Below are 20,030 nucleotides of genomic sequence, written 5' to 3'. Positions count from 1 at the left end.
AAATGTAATAAAAACGCTTTTTACTTTATTTTGTACTTGTGGGGAGAGTGAGGCATAACTCACAAAGTATGTAAATATGTTTTCTTATGGGACTCTAGAATAAGTAGCAAAAAAAAATCAATTATTCCTTTTTTTTTTCCAGTGAGGAAGATAGCTATTCTGATTTCTTTTTAAAATAAATGTTTGTCATTAAAACCAACTTAGCAAATGTTTGCAATTTTTTAGGCTAGCATATTGGGAGATTTTTTTGAGTCAGGCTTATTTTCAGACAAAACACTTCTGGTATGTGTTCCTTGTATCACCCATGTTTTGAGTCCTCACCATAGCCTTTCCATATACCTACATCATCTTTATATGCACATGTTCTTTCTTATTTTTTTATTTTGTTTATTATTATTATTATTTTAGAGACAGGGTCTCGCTCTGTCACTCAGGATGGAGTATGGTGGTGCAATCATGGCTCACTATAACCTCAACATTTTGGGCTCACACGATTCCCCAGTCTCAGCCTCCCAAAGTGGTCGGATTATAGGTGTCAGCCACCATGCCTAGTCTCTTAATTTTTATAATTATAACTTTTGGTATTTAAAAATAGTGTCTAAATCTATAGATACGGTGTTGAAATATATTGCCTCAGGAAGAAGGTAGTTCTCTTTCACCTGAAGTATCCAAGCTAATCTGGACAACCCCTTGGCAGGAATGATGCAGAAAAGATTCCATCATCAATGGAGTGGTCCCCTCTAATGTTCAGATTTTATATTCAGAAAACAGAAAACACAACTGAGATGTGCCTTTTGCTTATCTTCATATTCTAGTACTTAGCACAATACTTGGTCCACAGACAATAATCAATAAGTATTTAATACAAGAATGCATACATTGGTCAGGTGCAATGGCTCACGCCTGTAATCCCAGCACTTTGGGAGGCCGAGGCAGGTGGATCACTTGTGGTCAGGAGTTTGAGACCAGCTTGGCCAACATGGTGAAGCTCCACCTCTACTAAAATTACAAAAAAATTAGCTGGGCATGGTGGCACACACCTGTAACCCCAGCTGCTCGGGAAGCTGAGACAGGAGAATTGCTTGAACTCGGGAGGCAGAGGTTTCAGTGAGCCAAGATCTCACCATTGCGCTCCAGCCTGGGCAACAGAGCCAGATTCCATCTCAAAGAAAAAAGTGCATACATGAATGAAGGTGAAGTCAACACATGAGCAAAGTACAAGAGAAAAACAGAGTGATCTGCATTGCTATAAAATGATCAGCAGCTAATTTCCTTCCAGAGAAAATAATTTTTTTAAAAAAAACTCAAACACAGATTACAGTTTTAAAAGGCTGAATTTCTCTTTTCTAACCACTATAGTTTTTGAAGGCTGAATTTTCTCTCTTCTGACTACTACAGTTTTTAGAGACTGAATTTCTCTTTTCTGACCACTAATTTCTATTTTGGAAATGCAAATTAATCTCTAGGCATGTCATGGTGGGAATTTGTTAAGATTTTGTTTGGATACAACGTCAAAGGTCAAGCCACCTCATATCTATCCCTCAAAAACACTTAATTCCCATAAAACTTCCCTGAATCATATTCCTAATGGCTTAGGCTCCTGCGATGCTTTTCCATAATTGGTAAATGATGTCTCCTGCTACAATTTTTAGGTGTGTTATTTACATCTACCCACACAGATAAAAGGTTCTTTGGCGGAAGTAAACCAGGAAGACTAAATGAGCTCTGATATGGGTTCAGCCACCCACTTGTCACATCATAATTGTGAGCAAGTCATTTGCCATCTCTAAATTCAACTTTGTCCTCATTAGCATTAAAGCTGCCTCTTCTTACGGGGCTGTTATGAAGTTCAGATTGAAGCAAATAAAGTATTTTAAACCACATAACTCCTTAGTACAAAATAGTAATTTTCTTTGTTTTCTTAACTAAATTTAGTTCCATTCTAGGACCTCTAGCTTGTCCTTTGGAAAATAATTTATCTAATTGACCGCAGAAAATTTCAGTCACTTCAGTGTTTTCTCAGGCAATTTATATTTTCTGTGCAGTGGTATGCAAGAATTATCCCCTGTCCCTACACATAATGGTACCTAGGGATTTGTGGAACAGATTTTGTGAAATAATCTGGGTGAAATAGCATTGCCAGATGTAGCATATAGAAATATAGGATGTCCACCTAAGTTTAAATTTCAGATAAACAGCAGAATATTGTATGAGACAAACATACAAAAAATTGTTGTCTATCTGAAATTCAAATTTGACTGGATATTTTGTATTTTTCTGGCAACTTTGGGGTGGAGACATCAGGGTTACAGTGATCCCCCATCTGACACTGCCATTGGCACTGATGTAGTCTATCCCTTATGGGTTTTTTCATTGGCCTGTATCCTCACTGGCAATCACTAAAGCTTCCAGGTCACTCAGCACATCTCTTGTCCTTAGGGTCATGTGGTAAACACTACATCCTCTTCAATTTGACTCTGAGGCCTCCTCAAACCCTCAGTTAACCACTCTTTCATCCTTCCCAGGAACATAGGAAATCTCTGGCTCTGCTTCCACACCACTCTAAGGTTGAGTTGTCTCAGGACCTCTCTACTTAGACAAGTCATAAGGCCATGTCACAGCCGTGTACCATGGTGGTGTGGAGAAATTCTCTTCAAGGCTTGTACCTTCCCTGGACTTAACCCAGTGAGTAAGGCTGGGGCTGACTCTGCTCTTTGATGTTCAATGTAAGCAATTTGGAAGATGACAGATGAGTACCTAGAAGTAGGGGAATAGGGGCCAGGTGTGGTGGCTCGTGCCTGTAATCCCAGAACTTTGGGAGGCTGAGGCAGGTGGATCATTTGAGGTCAGAAGTTCAAGACAAGCCTGACCAACATGGTGAAACCCCATCTCTACTAAAAATACAAAAAAATTAGCCGGGCGTGGTGGTTCATGCCTGTAGTCCCAACCACTTGGGAGGCTGAGGCAGGAGGATCGCTTGAACCCAGGAGGCAGAGGTTGCAGTGAGCCAAGATCGCATCACTGCACTCCAGCCTGGGTGACAGTGTGAGACTCCATCTCAAAAACAAAACAAAACAAAACAAAACAAAACAAAACAAATTGTAGGGGAGTAGGGCTCCATTTCCTCATGAGAACTGAGAAACATCCAGGCAGTACTCTTTTTGCCTGAATCATTTTCATTTTCCTGAGGCATGAAACCTTTCTCTTCTGGGGCAGATGGTGAAAGTGGTAAGGACAGGTTACACTGACTCTTCATCTACTCATTTGTTTTATCGGCTATTCTTGGTATAAGTTTTTATGCCTTGATTCAGACTTTTCCCCTAACATTTTATCATGAACATTTCAAACATGTAGGAAAGTTGAAAGAATTGTATGGTATACACATATACCCACCATCAAAATTCAGCCATGAACATGAACATTTTACTCTACTTGTTCACCATCTATTCATCCATCTATCCACCCCTCTTTTAATCCATCAACTCATGTAACTTTTTGAGGCATTTCAAAATAAATTGCACAAAATAAATTAGCCTAAAATCTTTAAAAATTGTTTTGAAAACACTAGCTCTTGAAATTCAAAGGTTTGATTCTCCAGATGGTGTCTAGAGTTTGGAGAGTCTATTTTGAAATGCAAAGGCCAAACAGGGGCTGTTCTCCTCTTTTTATTCTATGACAAACTTAATCTGACAAAAGATATCCTTTACTGGCAAGGCATGGTGGCTCATGCCTGTGATCTCAGCACTTTGGGAGGCCGAGATGGGCAGATCACCTGAGGTCAAGAGTTTGAGACCAGCCTAGCCAACATGATGAAACCCCAACTCTACTAAAAGTACAAAAATTAGCAGGGCATGGTGGCAGGTATCTGTAATCCCAGCTACTCGGGAGGCGAAGGCAGGAGAATTTCTTGAACCCGGGAGGCAGAGATTGCAGTGAGCTGAGATCATGCTACTGCACTCCAGCTTGAGCGACAGAGTAAGATTCCTTCTTTAAAAAAAAAAAGATATCTCTTACTGAGCAAAGAAAGAATTAGCTACATAAAACAAAAGAATAGTGTGTGTTTTGGGGGATCATCAGTTAATACTTCAATATATTAACTTATAAGATCTTAGAAAGCACCATGAAAATGTAGAAAGTATCATTAAAGACAACAGTTCTGCCTTTAAAAAATTTTCCCATAGCATATCTAATTATTTATATTATTTATTTATTAAATATTAATCAAAATCAAGTAAAAAATTTTAAGAGGCATTTGTATGAAGGCTAAAGACTATTGACCATGTAACCAAAATAGGATAAGGTAAAATATTTGCTTATAAAATGAATAAAAAGAAAATACATGGAAACAGGCCAGCTCTTTAAACGTGTGTTCACAGTCCTACCTGATCATTTCTGGTTTGGAGGCAAAGCCTATAACTTTGTGTATCCCCGTGGTCATTGTGTGTTCTGGACTGTGTTCTGAAAAGCAGGGGTGTGCTATGATTTTGTACTATAGATTCATACATAAACGGACTCATTCAATAAAAATGTATTGTAATACTCTGTACCTTGAAGGTACTGTGGTAGTTCCTAAGGCTAAAGTGATAAATATCAACCTCATCTTCAAGAAGCTTATAGCATCTCAGAGGAGAAAGGTACATGGAATTAACAACTGCTTTACAATAAGTGCTAGAGTTGATGCTTCACAAAGCACCATGAGATCATAAAGAAGGAAGTAGCTAACTCCACTCTGGAAGACCAGGGGAGCCTTCACAGAGGAGCTGATGGTCAAGGTGGGTCAGATTGTTTACTGCTTTGTGGGCACTCAGAAATCTTTAAACATGGATTTCACGAAGTCTGCAGTTTTGTAGAGGCTGCAGACTCGTCAACAAAAGCCAATTTGCCTTCTAATGTATCTGATGTGCCCTAAAAACTGAAAGTGTATAATCAAGACAGACTGCAATCAACCTCGCTATATCGCATAGGAGCATTGTTTCAGAGTTCCAACCAGGCGGGACACAAGCGAATATCCTCCAAGAGGCTATGGAATCTGTGACACCCCATTCCCCGACTCTGCTAGTTCAAAACCAGGTTTGGGGGATCAAAGAGAGGTGATTTACTAGTTGGAAGCCAAAAAGTTGAAGTTTCTGATCTTTAGATCCCATTTAATCTCTTGAGAAGATGTATGATTTGGGAGCATCATACATTTGTTTTGGGATAAGGAAGGCAATTTGTAGTGTGAGTCCCACATGAACACGCACAGGCACTAAAATGGCACTACTTTGGGCTCGAGAAACACAGAGTGAACACAACACACAAAAGTTGCTATCATGGAGTTTACAAGCTAGTGTCGGGAGGCAATCAACAAAAAGAAGAAAAAAATTTAGTGCTATGGAAAAATAAAGCAGGAAAGGTGAATGGAAAGTGCTGGGGTGGAGAGCAATTTTAAATTGGGAGGCCAAGTAAAGACTCAATAAACAGATGTCACTTACACCATTACCTGACAAAGGTGAGGGGATGTACCATGTGAAGATCTAGGGAAAAGACAGTTCGAGGCAAGAGAGAACAAGTTCAAGGGGCAACGGTGAGGCCAGGGCATGGCGCAGAATGGACTAACGGAAGGATACCAAGAATGAGGTCAGAGAGGCCTGGGCTAGATTGTGCAGGACCTTGCCACTATAAAGAGTTCTGCTTTCACTCTGAGTGACATGGGAAGCCACTGAAAGGTTCTGAGCAGTGGAATGACATGAAATGACATTTTAAAAGTCTCACAGTGGCCACTGTGTTAATAATGGGGAGGGGGGAGTGGAAGCAAAAATAGAAGCAGGAAAACCCTTAGGTTATTGCAGTAATCCAGCTAAGAGATGATGGTGAGTTGGTGTCATGCAAAAATGCCAATCATCTTGCCCAAGGTCACATAACTAGCAAGTGGTGGAACTAGGTTTGACACACAGTCAGAGATCAGTCACTGCTGGACACGCTCTTAAAAATGTTCCTATGAATAAAATCAGGAAGCAAATATTAAAGTCCTCATTTTGAAAAAGTTATTAAAAGGCATTTTTTTTTTTTGAGAAGCTGTGGTGGGAGGATCATTCAAAGCCACGAGTTCAAGACCAGTGTGGGCAATATAGTGAGACCACATCTCTACAAAAATTTAAAAGATAAAAATAGCCAGGTGTGGTGGTACACACCTGTAGCTACTCAAGAGGCTGAGGCAGCTGGATTGCTTGACCCCAGGAGTTGGAGGTTACAATGAGCTATGATTGTACCACTGCACTCCAGCCTGTACTACAGAACATAACTCTGTCTCTTAAAAAAAAAAAAGAAAAGAAAAGAAAAGAAAAAAGAAAAAGGCTGGGCATGTTGGCTTATGCCTGTAATCCCAGCACTTTGGGAGGCCGAGGCGGGTGGATCACAAGGTCAGGAGTTCGAGAACAGCGTGGCCAATATGGTGAAACCCTGTCTCTACAAAAAAAATTAGCCAGGCATGGTGGTGCATGCCTGTAATCCCTGCTACTTGGGAGGCTGAGGCAGGAGAATTGCTTGAACCCACGAGGCGGAGGTTGCAGTGAGGCGAGATTGTGCCACTGCACTCCAGCCTGGGTGACAGAGCGAGACTCTGTCTCAAAAAAAAAGAAAAAAGAAAGAAAAAATGGTAAGTTTATTTCACCTTGCCGCTTGCTTATTAAACTGAGAAGTCTCTAGGCTTTTGTGGCAATGTGCTCCTCCCCTGTCTGGATATATTTTCAAAAAGCCTACAAAATGTTCAGATAGATTGGATGCAGGATGTAAGAGAAAGAAGAGTCAAGGATGACTCCAAGATTTTTGATCTGGAGAATAAAAGGTGTTATTAATTGTAACAGGGAAGGCAAGTTTTGCAGGGAAAATCATAAACTAAGCTATCCTGATCAAACAGGTCAGGTGAAGAAGGAGGTAACTATTATGCATACAAGCAGAGATGACAATTAAGCAATTAATACAGGAGTCTCGAGTCCAGGGATATGGTCCATTCCTAGTGCCCCTGATGAACTGATTGCTAAATATTCTGATTGTCACAAGCTGTTAAAATAAATATTTTGAATATTACTTTTGCTAATGTATATTAACTGCATTGCAGTTTCCAATCTCTCCCATTTAATACATGATGAACTAAAACCAATTAAAAAACCACTTTGATCATGTAATTCCTTTGCCCAAAGGTCTTTAGTAATTCCATATGGCCTATAAGGTCAACATTTCTTAATCTGAAATTAAAATCTTTTATGATTTCATCCGAATAAACTTTGAAAATACCACACGGACCCTACTCCAGGTAAACTGGATTTGTCAGAATCCTTCATAACTAGGCTTACCCAGTTGTGTTCTGTTTCTTACTTTGCTCCCTTTGCAGCATTTATAGCTCGGCTTTCACTCTGTATCAAAATCCTATCTACCCTTCAAGGCCCAGCAGAAACTCTGACTCTTTCCATAGCTATTAAAGGTGAGAATGAGCACTCTCTCCTCTGAATTCTTACAGGCCTTATTGTCTCTATCATTCATTTCCTGGTTTTCATTTACTGTTTAGTTTTTCAAATATATATATATATTGACATACACACAGCCACACACACATATGTATGGTGTGTACATTTCATCATAAGCAGGGAATTTTTGCTTTTGTTTTCCTTTGGAACCCACACAATGTCAAGTACAGGGTGAGTGATGCATAAATTGTGGATTTCCCTTTCCTTTTGTCATATTATTTGTTTCATAAATAATTTGATTGATGGTCCTATCTTTAAAACCAAATTGTTATTACTATATAAGCTCAGATAGCAACCCTACTAGAAGGATACTATTACTATCCCATTGTATAAAATGGAAATTGAGCCTTAGAGACCTTAAGCATCTTAGATGACCAAAGGCACAAGCAGTGAGTGGCAGAGCCAAGCTGTGAGTCCAGATAATCTAATTCTAGAGCTAGATCTTTTAGTCATTACTAATCCTCTCTTTCCTACCTACTTAGCACATACACTTAAAAATTCATGCAAATAGATTCAGGAAACAAAGAAGGTTTTTCAGCTCCCATTGTAAAAGCATAAAAAGGAAAAAGGCATGTTTCTTTTACCTGCCAAAGAATGCCTCCAATAACTTATAGAAATATAGTACTCTCCTCTTGGACTAATTTTAAGATAATTATTGTCCGCCAGAATGATGGTTATAGACCAGTGACTGGTAGTCCTTGTTACTTTACCACATTTCCCTTTGTTAATTTTAATTTTCTTTCCTCTGTATAATATTTTAGTGACTTCAGAAATGAAGACTCTTCACAACAGCCTTGGAAACATGGAATGACACCTCTGATTCTCTGAAAGTGATTTCAGCTAGTGATACTTCTCATGAAACAAAGCTTGACTAAAAGCCAGACTCTTAAAATATGTGGCACAATGTGAGAGGGATGGAGGTGAAGTGAACAGAGCATATGTAACAGAAAAGACCCAATTAATTCTTAGGGATGGCCTATTGAAAGTCTCATTTTTCTGAAACCAAACTTGTGGCTCTTCAGAAGAGTTATTACTTATTCATAAATAACCATATGGCTCTCTTGAGCTAATAGAAAATCTGTTTGTTGTTTATCTGCATAGCAGAAGAGGCAAAGGAATTGTAATGAAAGATGCAAAGGTATAGAATTTCCATTTAATAGAAGCCATCACACCTAACAATGTATGTGCATCAGGATATTTTACAGGGGAGACTCAAGAGGCACAATGCCAAGGATGGTATTTCCTGGCAAGAAAATGTTCTTCCCACCCACCTTTCTAGGTCAATGTTACCACATCCCTAGTTTATTACTACCAAATACAAAGTTAAAGCTGAAGAGAACCTTACACTATATAAAACTATGGAGTGTGTATGTGCATGGTATGTTTCAGAAGAAAAATATTCTTACAATAGAGTTTTCTTTTTCTTTTCTGATGAGCAGATTTTAGTGTTGATAAAGTGTCAGTTCAGGAAATCGCTGCTCCTGTACCCTAAAGTCAGATCTTATGTGAGTTATAACTTTTTACTTTCAGAACCCTGAATGAACAATTTGATTCCTACCTGTATTTTTGGATTTTGCCTTAAAGCAGCATCACTCCCTTTCACTCAAGCGTAGACCCAAACATAACAAGAAACCAGAAGAAAGTAAACACATACACACACACACACGCACACACACACAAACTAGCAAAAAGGTCATCGATTTTGTAAATCATTATGTAGATATTCATTCATTTATTCATGTAGCAAAATGTGTTGAACGCCTGCTGTGTGCCAGACAGCTCAGTGCCTGGGTGCGTGGACAGAGATTAACACAAGAACATGGAAATATGTAATCGTAATGCATGATGAAGTGCTCTCCTTAGCTGATTAGAGGAAGTCAAGAGAAGATCAGAAGGAAAGAGAGGCATTGACTCTAGGTTTTCCCCGTCATAAGGTTGGATGGAGGGCCCAGAGAGGAGACATCTGAGGTGGCAAGAACAGCATGCACAGAGCTCAGGGGCGTAGAACCATCTCACTCATTTCAGGAAAGGGAGGTCAGTCAGGATGGTTGGAGCACAGGGGAGAGTTGGAGAGTAGGGGGAGATATTCAGGAGAAATGGGAGGGCCAAATGTGGGACACTCAATCACTCCCTTTTGAATTTTAGGAGTTTTAGGCTTTATCCTATATATATGTGAATATCTCGTAGGCAGGTTAATGAAGTTAAATGATTGACCATAAATTCTTTTCTCTTTTTAGTTACACATTCTTTCCTTTTTTGTATTCCTTGCCTCTTTCCTTTTGTTCCAAGTCCAAAATGAGGTATTCTGTTCCATCGCATTTCACTTATGCAGCTCCAAGTATCTGCCATTTCCACGCTTTTATCTGTACTCCATTACCTCAAGTGCTCCATTACCTCAAGGCTCCTAAAATGATAACAGTCAAATAATTAAAGTGAAAGTGATTCTCCATGAGAAGATTTCACTTCAAATGAGTCATGGAGACAATCTGGACTTGATTTATAGAAAAGACAGACTTAAACTTGAGAGACAAGTTTAACCTTTCTGCCAATATAGAAGATTAGATTTGCAAACAATGCCCATTTTCTTTACAATGAATTATTTTCCCTTTTATTTCTATAAGAATTAGTGGCACTTATATTATTATGTACTATGAATTATGTATGACTCATTAAGTTCTACCAAGCTACACTCACATTTAGAAGGCATTGCCAGAAAATCTCGCCTTTAGGGAAACCGAGCTGTCAAAAAGTCAACAGTTACCTAATTGCTCTGGGAAATACAATGAATTTATAACAGTTAGGCTACTGAGGAAACACTTGGATTGCCCAGGCTTTCTGTGGTGGAGAACTTCCTCCTCCAGTGGGAGAAACTGCCAGTAAAGGAAGAATGACGATTTACATACTATAGCAAGGCTAATCTGCCCCAGGTCTTAGTCACGGCCTGCCTATTTGAGACATCCTGGGAAATCCCTATTTGGAAGAGAAGAAAAGTTAAAATCCCAGTTGCAGTGCTTATAACTTTATTCTGTGTAATTCCTATCCACAGTCACTTCTGTTCATTTTTAATGAAAACCTATTGCTGTTATTTTCTATTATGAGTTAACGGTGATGTGTGTTTTTTAAATTTTGTATACTTGCTCTCACCCTAAAATATATCTTAAGAGACTTTTCCCCTGTTTTTCTTTCTGCTTTCCAAGACTCCAGGAAAAACAGCTTCCATGGCACATTTTGTACAGGGCACATCTAGAATGATTGCTGCAGAAAGTTCTACGGAGCATAAAGAGGTAAGAACATATTTCTAGGAGATGAGTTGATCACATCTAGCATTGATGGCATTTCTAGTGGTTAATTGTGCACTTATTAATAAGAACAGAAATGGCTAGTTTGCTTTCTTTAGCTAAGATTTGCTCTATATTTTTAACCAATATTATGTAACATAGAAAAAATTATCTAAGTAACCAGTACATTGCTTTTAACCCACGGGGCTTAAATTCCTTTCAGCCTTCCAATTCTGTGGGTTCCTTATTTTGTTCTTGATTTTTGTTCTATAAAAATCTTAAAAGAATACTATATTGGTGTAGGTAGAAATAGAACATATTGTAACAATAGAGTATCTGTAGTAATATTTTTATATATTTACAATTGGTACCATAGATTTTGTTCAGCAACAGAGACTACTGCTAATTGAATGAATGAATTCAAATATTTTCTAGTTTTCTTTTACAGATAACCAAGGTATAATAGGAAACTAAATGGAAACTTCTATTCATTTAAGTTTTTAATTTAGTAGCATCAGACCTTGAATATACATTGGTAAGGATGTTATCATAGAGAAAGAAGTGCCCAGATGCTTTGAACAGAAATTCTACTTTATAGGGAATAATTATAGGAAATTATGTATAGGGAATAACTGTTCTGTAAGCAGCCCTTGCTAGAATCAATGACTGAAAATCTTTGTAGTTACTGCAAATCAGATGCCTTCATTAGCAACTGCAAAGCAAAGTAAATACAAATTGAAAAGGTCCCCCAAACCTTTGTATTTGATTAATTTTGCTTTATTTTATAGAAACCTGAGACATATGAACTATAACAAAATGTTGATTAATCTCCAGAGAAAGCTTTGGTGATACATTTGTGACTTACATGCTATTCCTAGTCACTATGTTTTCATTTTTCCTCCCTCCTATCCTCCCCCACCTATAACTGAATATTACTTATGAATTTCAAAAACTAGTACTCGTACAGTTACAAATAGAGCCTCTTGCAGATTTGGTATCTAGATTTTCAGTAATTTTTATTTATTAAAGAAAAATCAAGGGTGAAATGTATTATAATTTTCTTCCAGAGAAAATTGTTTATGGGGAAAACAAACAAAAAGCACACTGTCTCATTGTTCCACATCTGGACTCCCAAAGGCAGGGACATACAAATGTTTGCCAATCACGGATTTTTGTCTACATCACAAACAGAGAGGAGACATTTTTGAGGACCCATAATTTATTCCCTAGAATGGGAATATATTGAACTTTAGTATGAATCAAGATTACCTAGGAAATGTATTAGAAATAGAGGTGCCCTGGCTGCTCTTCTAGAAATTCTGATCCATTGTTCAGGATGCTCTATGTTTGGCAAGCTTAACGGTGACTTTGATGTGCTCTTGCGGTGGCAACCACTGTTCTAAAACCCAGTCTTACTGTGCCCCTACTTTGCTGATGACCTCAAGGTACACTAAGTAGGGTTGGCTCACAGCATTTTCCAGATCAAAGATGCTTAATAGTTAGTCTGTTCTAACCCAGAATGGGTCCAGTTTCTTGGAAGTCTTCCCCAAAAGAAGAAGGTCCAATTACGGGCCCCAACATACTTGACACTTGGGTTTCAGTGTCACTCTTGGTGCTCAGCCAGAACACCTTCTTGAGGTCAAGAGCAAATATAATCATTCAGAATTTATTGACCCACAGAAGACTGTCTCTTTTTAAATGTGGTCTTAATTGTAACATAGGTCTAAATAGGAAGAAGCTAAGGAAACGAGAACATCTCTGCTTACTTAAAATACCATCAAACCCTAAAATGCTGAAACATAAACAAACAGAGAAAAGATAGAAAATACAGTTTTATAAATAATTTCTGATGAAAAAAGGTGCTTGAAATCCCATGATGATTGCAAAGAACAATTTCCTGTACACATTTCTGGCAAAGACCAACAACATGTTTTGAAAATATTTCTTAATGGTTCACAAATAACTTTAAACAACTTAGTGATCCACAGTAACTATTAAGCCTGAAACAGATTACAGATGTAGGAATTACTCTCATCATCCAATAAATTATATTACTTATATGACTCTGAGATGAGATAGTAATAAGACTATTGAATTATTATAGAGGATCCAGTCCTTTATTTAAGTAAATATTGTTCTTAGTCGATTTAGGCAGATGGCAGACAGCTTCCACAGCTTTTGTGTTATCTTTAAATGAATACTCTCACTCCTGAAAAAAATAACTGAAAAGAAAGGTGGTAAATTTTCATTATGCCAGTAATTTAATCTAAACTAGTAACCTAGTGACTTTATTCAAAGAGCTGGCTAAAATTACACAGTAATTACACAGTAACGGCTGTATGTGTTTGTCTTTTTCTCGATGATTTTGTCATTCCTCTGACTTTTACTGGGTCTACTTTTCAGAATATTACTCACATACATGTTCATGGGCACAGCTACCAAAATGACTTTTATGAAATGTTTACTATAAAAATACCTAAAATATATCCATGAAACTTACCTGATTTCTGAATTGTCATTTTATTGGAAAAGGATTGAAATCCAAATTCATAAAATTTTAATCTCTGACTTACCCGTTATAGTATACAGATATATTTATAATTTATTAAAGAATTATATTGGTAACTAATTTATGTAAAGCATTCTAAAACGTAATATGAAGCTGACTCATCCACCAGCCATGATGAAGGACTTAGGGTATGAGGATTATTACTGCTAGAATCAGGTATTTTTATAAATCGCAACAGGAGAGTTGGCCAAATGCATGGGGTTTCTGAGGAACAGTACTTCTGTTTATTTTGTAAACAGCTTTGTTTCAATCTTCTCTCTTTTTTTTTTTTTCTAAGTGTGCTGAATCATCAACAAGAAAGAACTTGATGAATTCTCTTGAACAAAAGATAAGGTGTTTGGAAAAACAAAGAAAAGAGGTAACTTAGAAATATTCGCTAAAGCCACAGGTGCCATGGATTAATGCTGAGGATAAAATAATGTATTATCCTTGTGCCTTTTATTTTTGTTATCAGGTCACAGTATTTATCTTTAAGATACTGGGCTGCACTATTTTGAAAGCAAACGCTTCTTTCTTATTCACCTGTATGTTTCATACTTGTTGTCTCAGTGTCTGTGCAGTGACGAATGAAAAACGACAAAGTCATAAGTCTGGTAATATAATCCTAATTTTCTCAAAACTTAGATGTTTCCTCCACACAGACCAAGTTACTTTATCCTTTATGCCTTTATCGTTTGTGCCTTATGACCTTTACCCTTTATGCCTTGCAACTTGACACACCTTGAAACTCAAGGTTTCTTGAGTTACTAGAAAAGTCTTTAAGTATAGTTGATTTAGGTGCTATGACTTCATGAACTGGGCATCCAAACACATGGGAGTTAAAAAGCATTATCATAAATAAAGTTTGTTTCTAAAATGTTCCTGGGAATTAATGGGTATTATTTGGAGTTTTATTTTTCTGAGCTTAATGAATGTTAGAACCTCTTTACTCTTCTTGACAGAGGAAGTAGTGAAAAATATAACAATTTTAGCACTCTGTATATTGTCAATTTTGTAATTCCTTCTTTTTTTTTTTGAGACAGTGTTGCTCTGTCACCCAGGCTGGAGTGCAGTGGCACGATCTCAGCTCACTGCAGCCTCTGCCTCCAGGGTTCAAGTGATTCTTGTGCCTCAGCCTCCCAAGTAGCTGGGATTACAGGCGTGCACGACCATGCCCAGCTAATATTTGTATCTTTAGTAGAGATGGGGTTTCGCCATTTTGGCCAGCCTGGTCTCGAACTCCTATCCTCAAGTGATCTGCCCACCTCAGCCTCCCAAAGTGCTGGAATTACAGGAGTTAGCCACCGTGCCCAGCCTGTAATTCCTTTTCTAATTCATTCTGTGTACTACATCTTTCATGTTCTCTTGCATGGTGCCTTCTACTCTTCTTTGATACTTGAAGAATATTGTGACCTTCTGGAAAATTATTGAACGATGGCAGAGTAATGTTACTATAGTATACACATGGGAATCCCTAAAATGCCAACAGAGTAACTCTCAGTATAATAATATTATACAGTTTCATACTAAATAATGATATGTATTTTCAGCATAAGAGTTACCTAGTAACTGCCACTCTGGATTCAGTAGTTTGCTTTTTAATTAGGAGAAAGTTTTGCTACTTTTTAGTCATTATGACTGTCTTCTCAGTGTCTGTTCCCTATAGATAAGCGTTGGAATTTCTCTTAATGCAGAAAACTACAAACTTCCCCAACAAAAAGCCAACCACATATCATAGCATTTCTTCTGCCTTCTAATTAGCAGATAGTCTTAAGATCTTTAAATTATTTGTAGCCTAAAATGCATCTAAATATTGTCCTACGATGAAACTATAATTTCTTGAAAATCTAAATTTTCAAAATGGTGATATTACCTATTTGTTGAGTATTTATTATAAATCATGTGTTAATATTTTAAAACACATTATTGCAAGAAAATCGTGATCAGTTAATGGAGCCTAGGCTTTGTTAGCATAAATTCTGCTTTAAAAGAGCTGGAAAAAATATTTCATTATAATCAGTGTAAGCACAAAGAAAAATATGAAAAAGTTTGGGAAAAGAACCTTCATGCATTAAGAAATCTTACAGACAATCATCAATACTTACAAATTTTTATCAGATTGTGGTTGGATTAAACAAAGAAAATGAAAATCCAAATAACTAAAAAAAGTTAAAAGTTACTGATAAACTGTTCAGCTGACTTGTCAAGATATACCTGAGACTTACTGGTTTTTCTTTTCTTTTCTTTTCTTTTTGTTCTTTTCTTTCCATGAGATGGAGTCTCACTCTGTCGCCCAGGATGGAGTGCAGTGGCACAATCTCGGCTCACTGCAACCTCCACCTCCTGGGTTCAAGCGATTCTCCTGCCTCAGCCTCCCCAGTAGCTGGGACTGCAGGTGCATGCCACCACGTCCGGCTAATTTTTGTATTTTTAGTAGAGATGGGATGTCACCATGTTGGGCAGGCTGGTCACCAACTCTTGACCTCAAGTGATCCCGCCTGCCATGGCCTCCCAGAGTGGTGGGATTACAGGCGTGAGCCACCACACCCGGCCAGTAGTTTTTCATATACGAACCAGTTATAAACAGTGAGAGTGTGTTCAATTTAATCATCCCAGCGCAATCAGAACTTGATGGAAAAAAATATTGTCTTCATCCATGGCTTCTAAAACCTTAATAAGCTCAGAAAGTAATTTCTTTTTGACCAAACTTCCAAATGGGCAGAAATTCTTTGTTGATTCACCAAATTTTAATGATTTCAGCTCCTGGAAGTCAACCAGCAATGGGATCAGCAATTTAGAAGTATGAAAGAGTTATATGAAAGAAAGGTAAATACCTCTCTCTATTCGGTATTTTCTTTAAAGCCATTATCCTGGTGGGGCCAATTGTGTGAAGAGTCTCATTCATTTCAGCTACAAAGAGCTTTGTGGATAGCCAACTGTTGGAAAATGATGGGGAGGGTGCTAAGTGTAGTATTGGTCTCATGGCACTGAAGATTAATGAACAGTGTCAGTGAGTTGTCTTGAGCAATAGCTAAAGAAAGGTGCAAAAATGGCCCCCAGTGATGTCTCAAGAGTTCTTGTGCACATTTATCGTGGCTCACAGAGTATCCCAGCCTTACCTTTGTCACTAGAAGCCACAAATACACAAAGTTATATGTGAGGTGAGATATGATTTAAAGTCCATACTGTTTACGCCAGGTTAGCCCTAATTCTTTAATTAGATAGCATGACCTATTTTCCACAAATAGAGAAACAAATGGTGGTAACAGTGAAAATGTGAGTAAAAATGGAGCAACCTCCTCTTCCATCTAAAGCATATTTGCTCTCAAGAAGCTCTGGTGAGAAAGGGGCTTTTGGAAGAAAACCTCCTTTAATACATAAAAGACAATTTATAATTTAAAATTATTCTATTTTCAAAAAGAGATAAAAAGAGCAAGTACGTTCCCCTAAATAATTCAGTATTAAGAAACTTGACCATGAGTATTATAATGTAGCAGCATTTTTCCTTTCTTCCTCATTTTGTTACCCAGAAGTATTGAATTTAGAAGGTGCAGGATAATGTTCCTGCTGCACCAGGCAATGGTCAGACAGCCTTGCAATATCCCTGCTGGGGCAATCCGGGTCTGTAAATGTTAAAGATGATGATCCCAGAGAGAATGCTTAAGCTGCTTTCTCGAACGGCTTGCAGGTGTGTGAAGACAGTGTTAGTGATGGCTATAATCTCCATCTTGGAAGATGCATCCATCTCTAAGATTCTCCCTCTGGACTGTGGCCACTCTGAGGACCTGTCACTCTGTCATCAGAGTGAATTGGCACCTAGTAGGAGGTCAAGTGCTGCAAATTACTGATAAATTAAAGGCCATGTCTGTTTTTCTCTGGTGTAGGCATATGCTACTTAACCTGCTGCCCCTCATTGCCCTTTCCAGACCAGGCTAGGCTCACCTGGAGAGTTGAGAATAGAATGACAAACCTACAGATTCCCCTGGGTGGGGTCTAAGTCTTTTATCCCCTCTGAAGTAGGGGTGGTTTGGAGAAAAGAAGGAAGAGCTGGGTGGTTTGGAGAAAAGAAGGCTGTTTTGGTGCAAGGCCAAGCTCCCTTTGAAACGCGAGTATCCCGATCTGTGTTCGGGACGGTGGGAGCTAGAACCTCTCCTTAGGGGACGTCCTGGGGTGGGGCGTTTCTGCCAAAATTCATAGCCTGGGAATAAATCCAGGGGCTTGTGAGATTCAGAGAAGGTATCTGCAGCTGTCTGTGAACGACCTCCTCAGGTAGCAGAGCTGAAGACGAAACTGGACGCCGCGGAAAGATTCCTCAGCACGCGGGAGAAGGATCCGCATCAGAGGCAGAGAAAGGACGACAGGCAGAGAGAGGACGACAGGCAGCGCGACCTGACCCGGGACCGGCTGCAGCGGGAGGAGGTGGGCGGGGCCCGGGTCCTCGAGCCCAGAGGATCCAAGTAAAAGCAAAGGGGCGGGGGGATTTCCTGTAGAAAACCTACCGTTTTATTAAAATCAACTCACTACTGAGCAACGACCGATGTGCAAGGGTGCATGGGTTACGCAAGTCCCCAAGAGCCATGAACAAGGGTCACTTCTCTAGAATAAGAAGGAAGGAGATTCTCTGCCGGCTTCCTCCTGGTTTGCATAAATAGGCAGACAGTCATTCCCCAGTCCCTTCCAGGAAGAAGAAAATGGATCCATAAATTTGCTAACTCTCTAGGGCATTTCAGCCTAGGACAAATTTTTTTTTCTTTTGCTTTTATTCGTATTTATTATTTTTATTAGTAGTGTTCATAATAATAATATGGCAATACCTTGTATTTGTGCAGTAGCTTTTCAAGCTTACAGAGAGATTTATATATGAGGTCTTACTTCTGTCACCATAAATTTATGACATTTTTTAAAGCCTTCGTCCTCATTATCTCATTTAACATTCTTGGCCCACCTGTGAGCAAAATATTATTTTTGCTATATTAAAAATGAGAAAGCTGAGATGTAAACAAATTGAATTGCCCACGTTGATGAAAAAGGACTTGAACCCAACCTCCAGATTCTAAAGCTCTATCAGTCCCTTGCTGAGAACTGGATGGTGACAATTGAGATGACAGCTTTTCCTAAAGAACACTTTTTCTTCCTGGTTTTACTTTCAATTATTGGACTTCATGAATATTGTAGAAAATGGGAGGAAACCTTAAACTCTAATGGCCCCTCGTTATTTTAGGTATAGTAAGAAAAAACAAAGTGTAAAGACTCTGAGGGGAAATCTTATCACTGATATCGTGAGGCAATGGCAATATTTTAAAACATGTACAAATCTTAAGGCAATGTCTGAAATTAGCGCAGACAATGCCAGTCCAGGTTTTCCTATCTTGCTGAGGATGTCTTTGTCACAGTGAGTCAGGAAAACAGAGTTTAGCAACACTCCCTTTCTGCCATGTAGCAGCCATTTCCTTTTCCAATTACACTCTAGCCAGGAATCTGAGTAATTTTTCCCTCAATGCAGTTGGGACCATTATCTTATTGGAATAATTTTCTCTTAAATTATGCTAAATTAGAAAATAATTGGCTTATTTTCTAAGTGTATATGTTCATTCTATTTAAATAAAAGCAAATAGAAAGATTTTCCCTTTTAAAGAAAATGAATTACCTAAAGCGGATTTCTTAAATTTAATAATCATATTGGGAAATATTAGTTACTCAAATAACACACTTTAACACATATATTAGCTATTTTTGCATGTCAAGTTACCTATTTTCTGCAATATTTATTTTACTGGGTTAAAATCTCAATCTCATTAAGAACCCAATTTACTTCACAAAATGTTTGCTATCTATTATACAAAATTAAGAGGTAGGAGATATTGTCTGAATCCAGAGCCTGTTGATGTTTACGCAGCTAACCTTCAGTTGTTTAAAACACTGCACTTCTGGATGACAATTTTAGATTGTCATCTAAAATTGGAGGAGTGGTGGCAGTTGGACTAGTTGATTTCTACCTTTTAAAAATAATAATCACAACAATAGAGTGCTCTAAATAATGATCTGTAATGAAAGGTTTTATTGGCCTAAAGATTATTCTCTTTTCCCTCTTTCTAATACAGAATGATGCAGGAATGAGGTTTGACATATTTAGTATTGTTTTCTCACAATGAGAGTTTTTTCTTTTTAAGACTTTCAGCTATTTTTCTTAATCACTTATCCATCACCTAGTGACAGTATATAGGGACTTGCTTATCCTGCAGACCCATTTATCTGACAATTGAAAGTAAGAATTGGGAATCCAGCACTTTGGGAGGCTGAGACAGGCAGATCACGAGGTCAGCAGTTTGAGACCAGCCTGGCCAACATAGTGAAACCCCGTCTCTACTAAAAAATATAAAAAATTAGCCGGGCGTGGTGGCAGGCACCTATAATCCCAGCTACTAGGGAGGCTGAGGCAGGAGAATTGCTTGAACCTGGGAGGCGGAGGTTGCAGTGAGCTGAGATCACACCATTGCACTCCAGCCCGGGAGACAGTGTGAGAATTCGTCTTTAAAAAAAAAAAAAAAAAGAATTGGGAATTTTGATTTTTTTTTTCCTGGGGTCACAAAATTTCTAAGATACTTCAGTAAATTCTGATAAAAGAAAGATTCCTTCAATCCTAATTCTAGTGTGCATCCAAAGAATATTGCTCAAATGGAACATTAAGTTTAAAGTCTTGCA

The 20,030-nt window shown here is 38.2% G+C and overlaps 1 protein-coding gene across 2 annotated transcripts in view; it reads left to right on the top strand.

Moving 5' to 3' along the window:
* Positions 1-20,030, top strand: part of TNIP3 (TNFAIP3 interacting protein 3) — an 84,203-nt gene that overhangs the window by 41,708 nt on the left and 22,465 nt on the right. The window contains exons 1-6 of one of the 2 annotated variants that reach the window (XM_055111792.1): positions 4,734-4,772; positions 8,264-8,422; positions 10,700-10,786; positions 13,627-13,707; positions 16,089-16,154; positions 17,598-17,747. In XM_055111792.1, coding sequence (XP_054967767.1) covers positions 8,396-8,422; positions 10,700-10,786; positions 13,627-13,707; positions 16,089-16,154; positions 17,598-17,747 — 411 coding nt within the window. In that variant the 5' untranslated portion in view covers positions 4,734-4,772; positions 8,264-8,395. Of the gene's footprint in view, positions 1-4,733; positions 4,773-8,263; positions 8,423-10,699; positions 10,787-13,626; positions 13,708-16,088; positions 16,155-17,597; positions 17,748-20,030 lie in introns of those variants that run through there. The other variant, XM_008969488.4, reaches the window with a different exon arrangement.

Source organism: Pan paniscus, chromosome 3, assembly GCF_029289425.2.
Source record: "Pan paniscus chromosome 3, NHGRI_mPanPan1-v2.0_pri, whole genome shotgun sequence".
NCBI classification, from domain to species: domain Eukaryota; kingdom Metazoa; phylum Chordata; class Mammalia; order Primates; family Hominidae; genus Pan; species Pan paniscus.
Note: the sequence above shows the minus strand (reverse complement) of the source record. Positions and strands in the feature narration are given on the sequence as shown.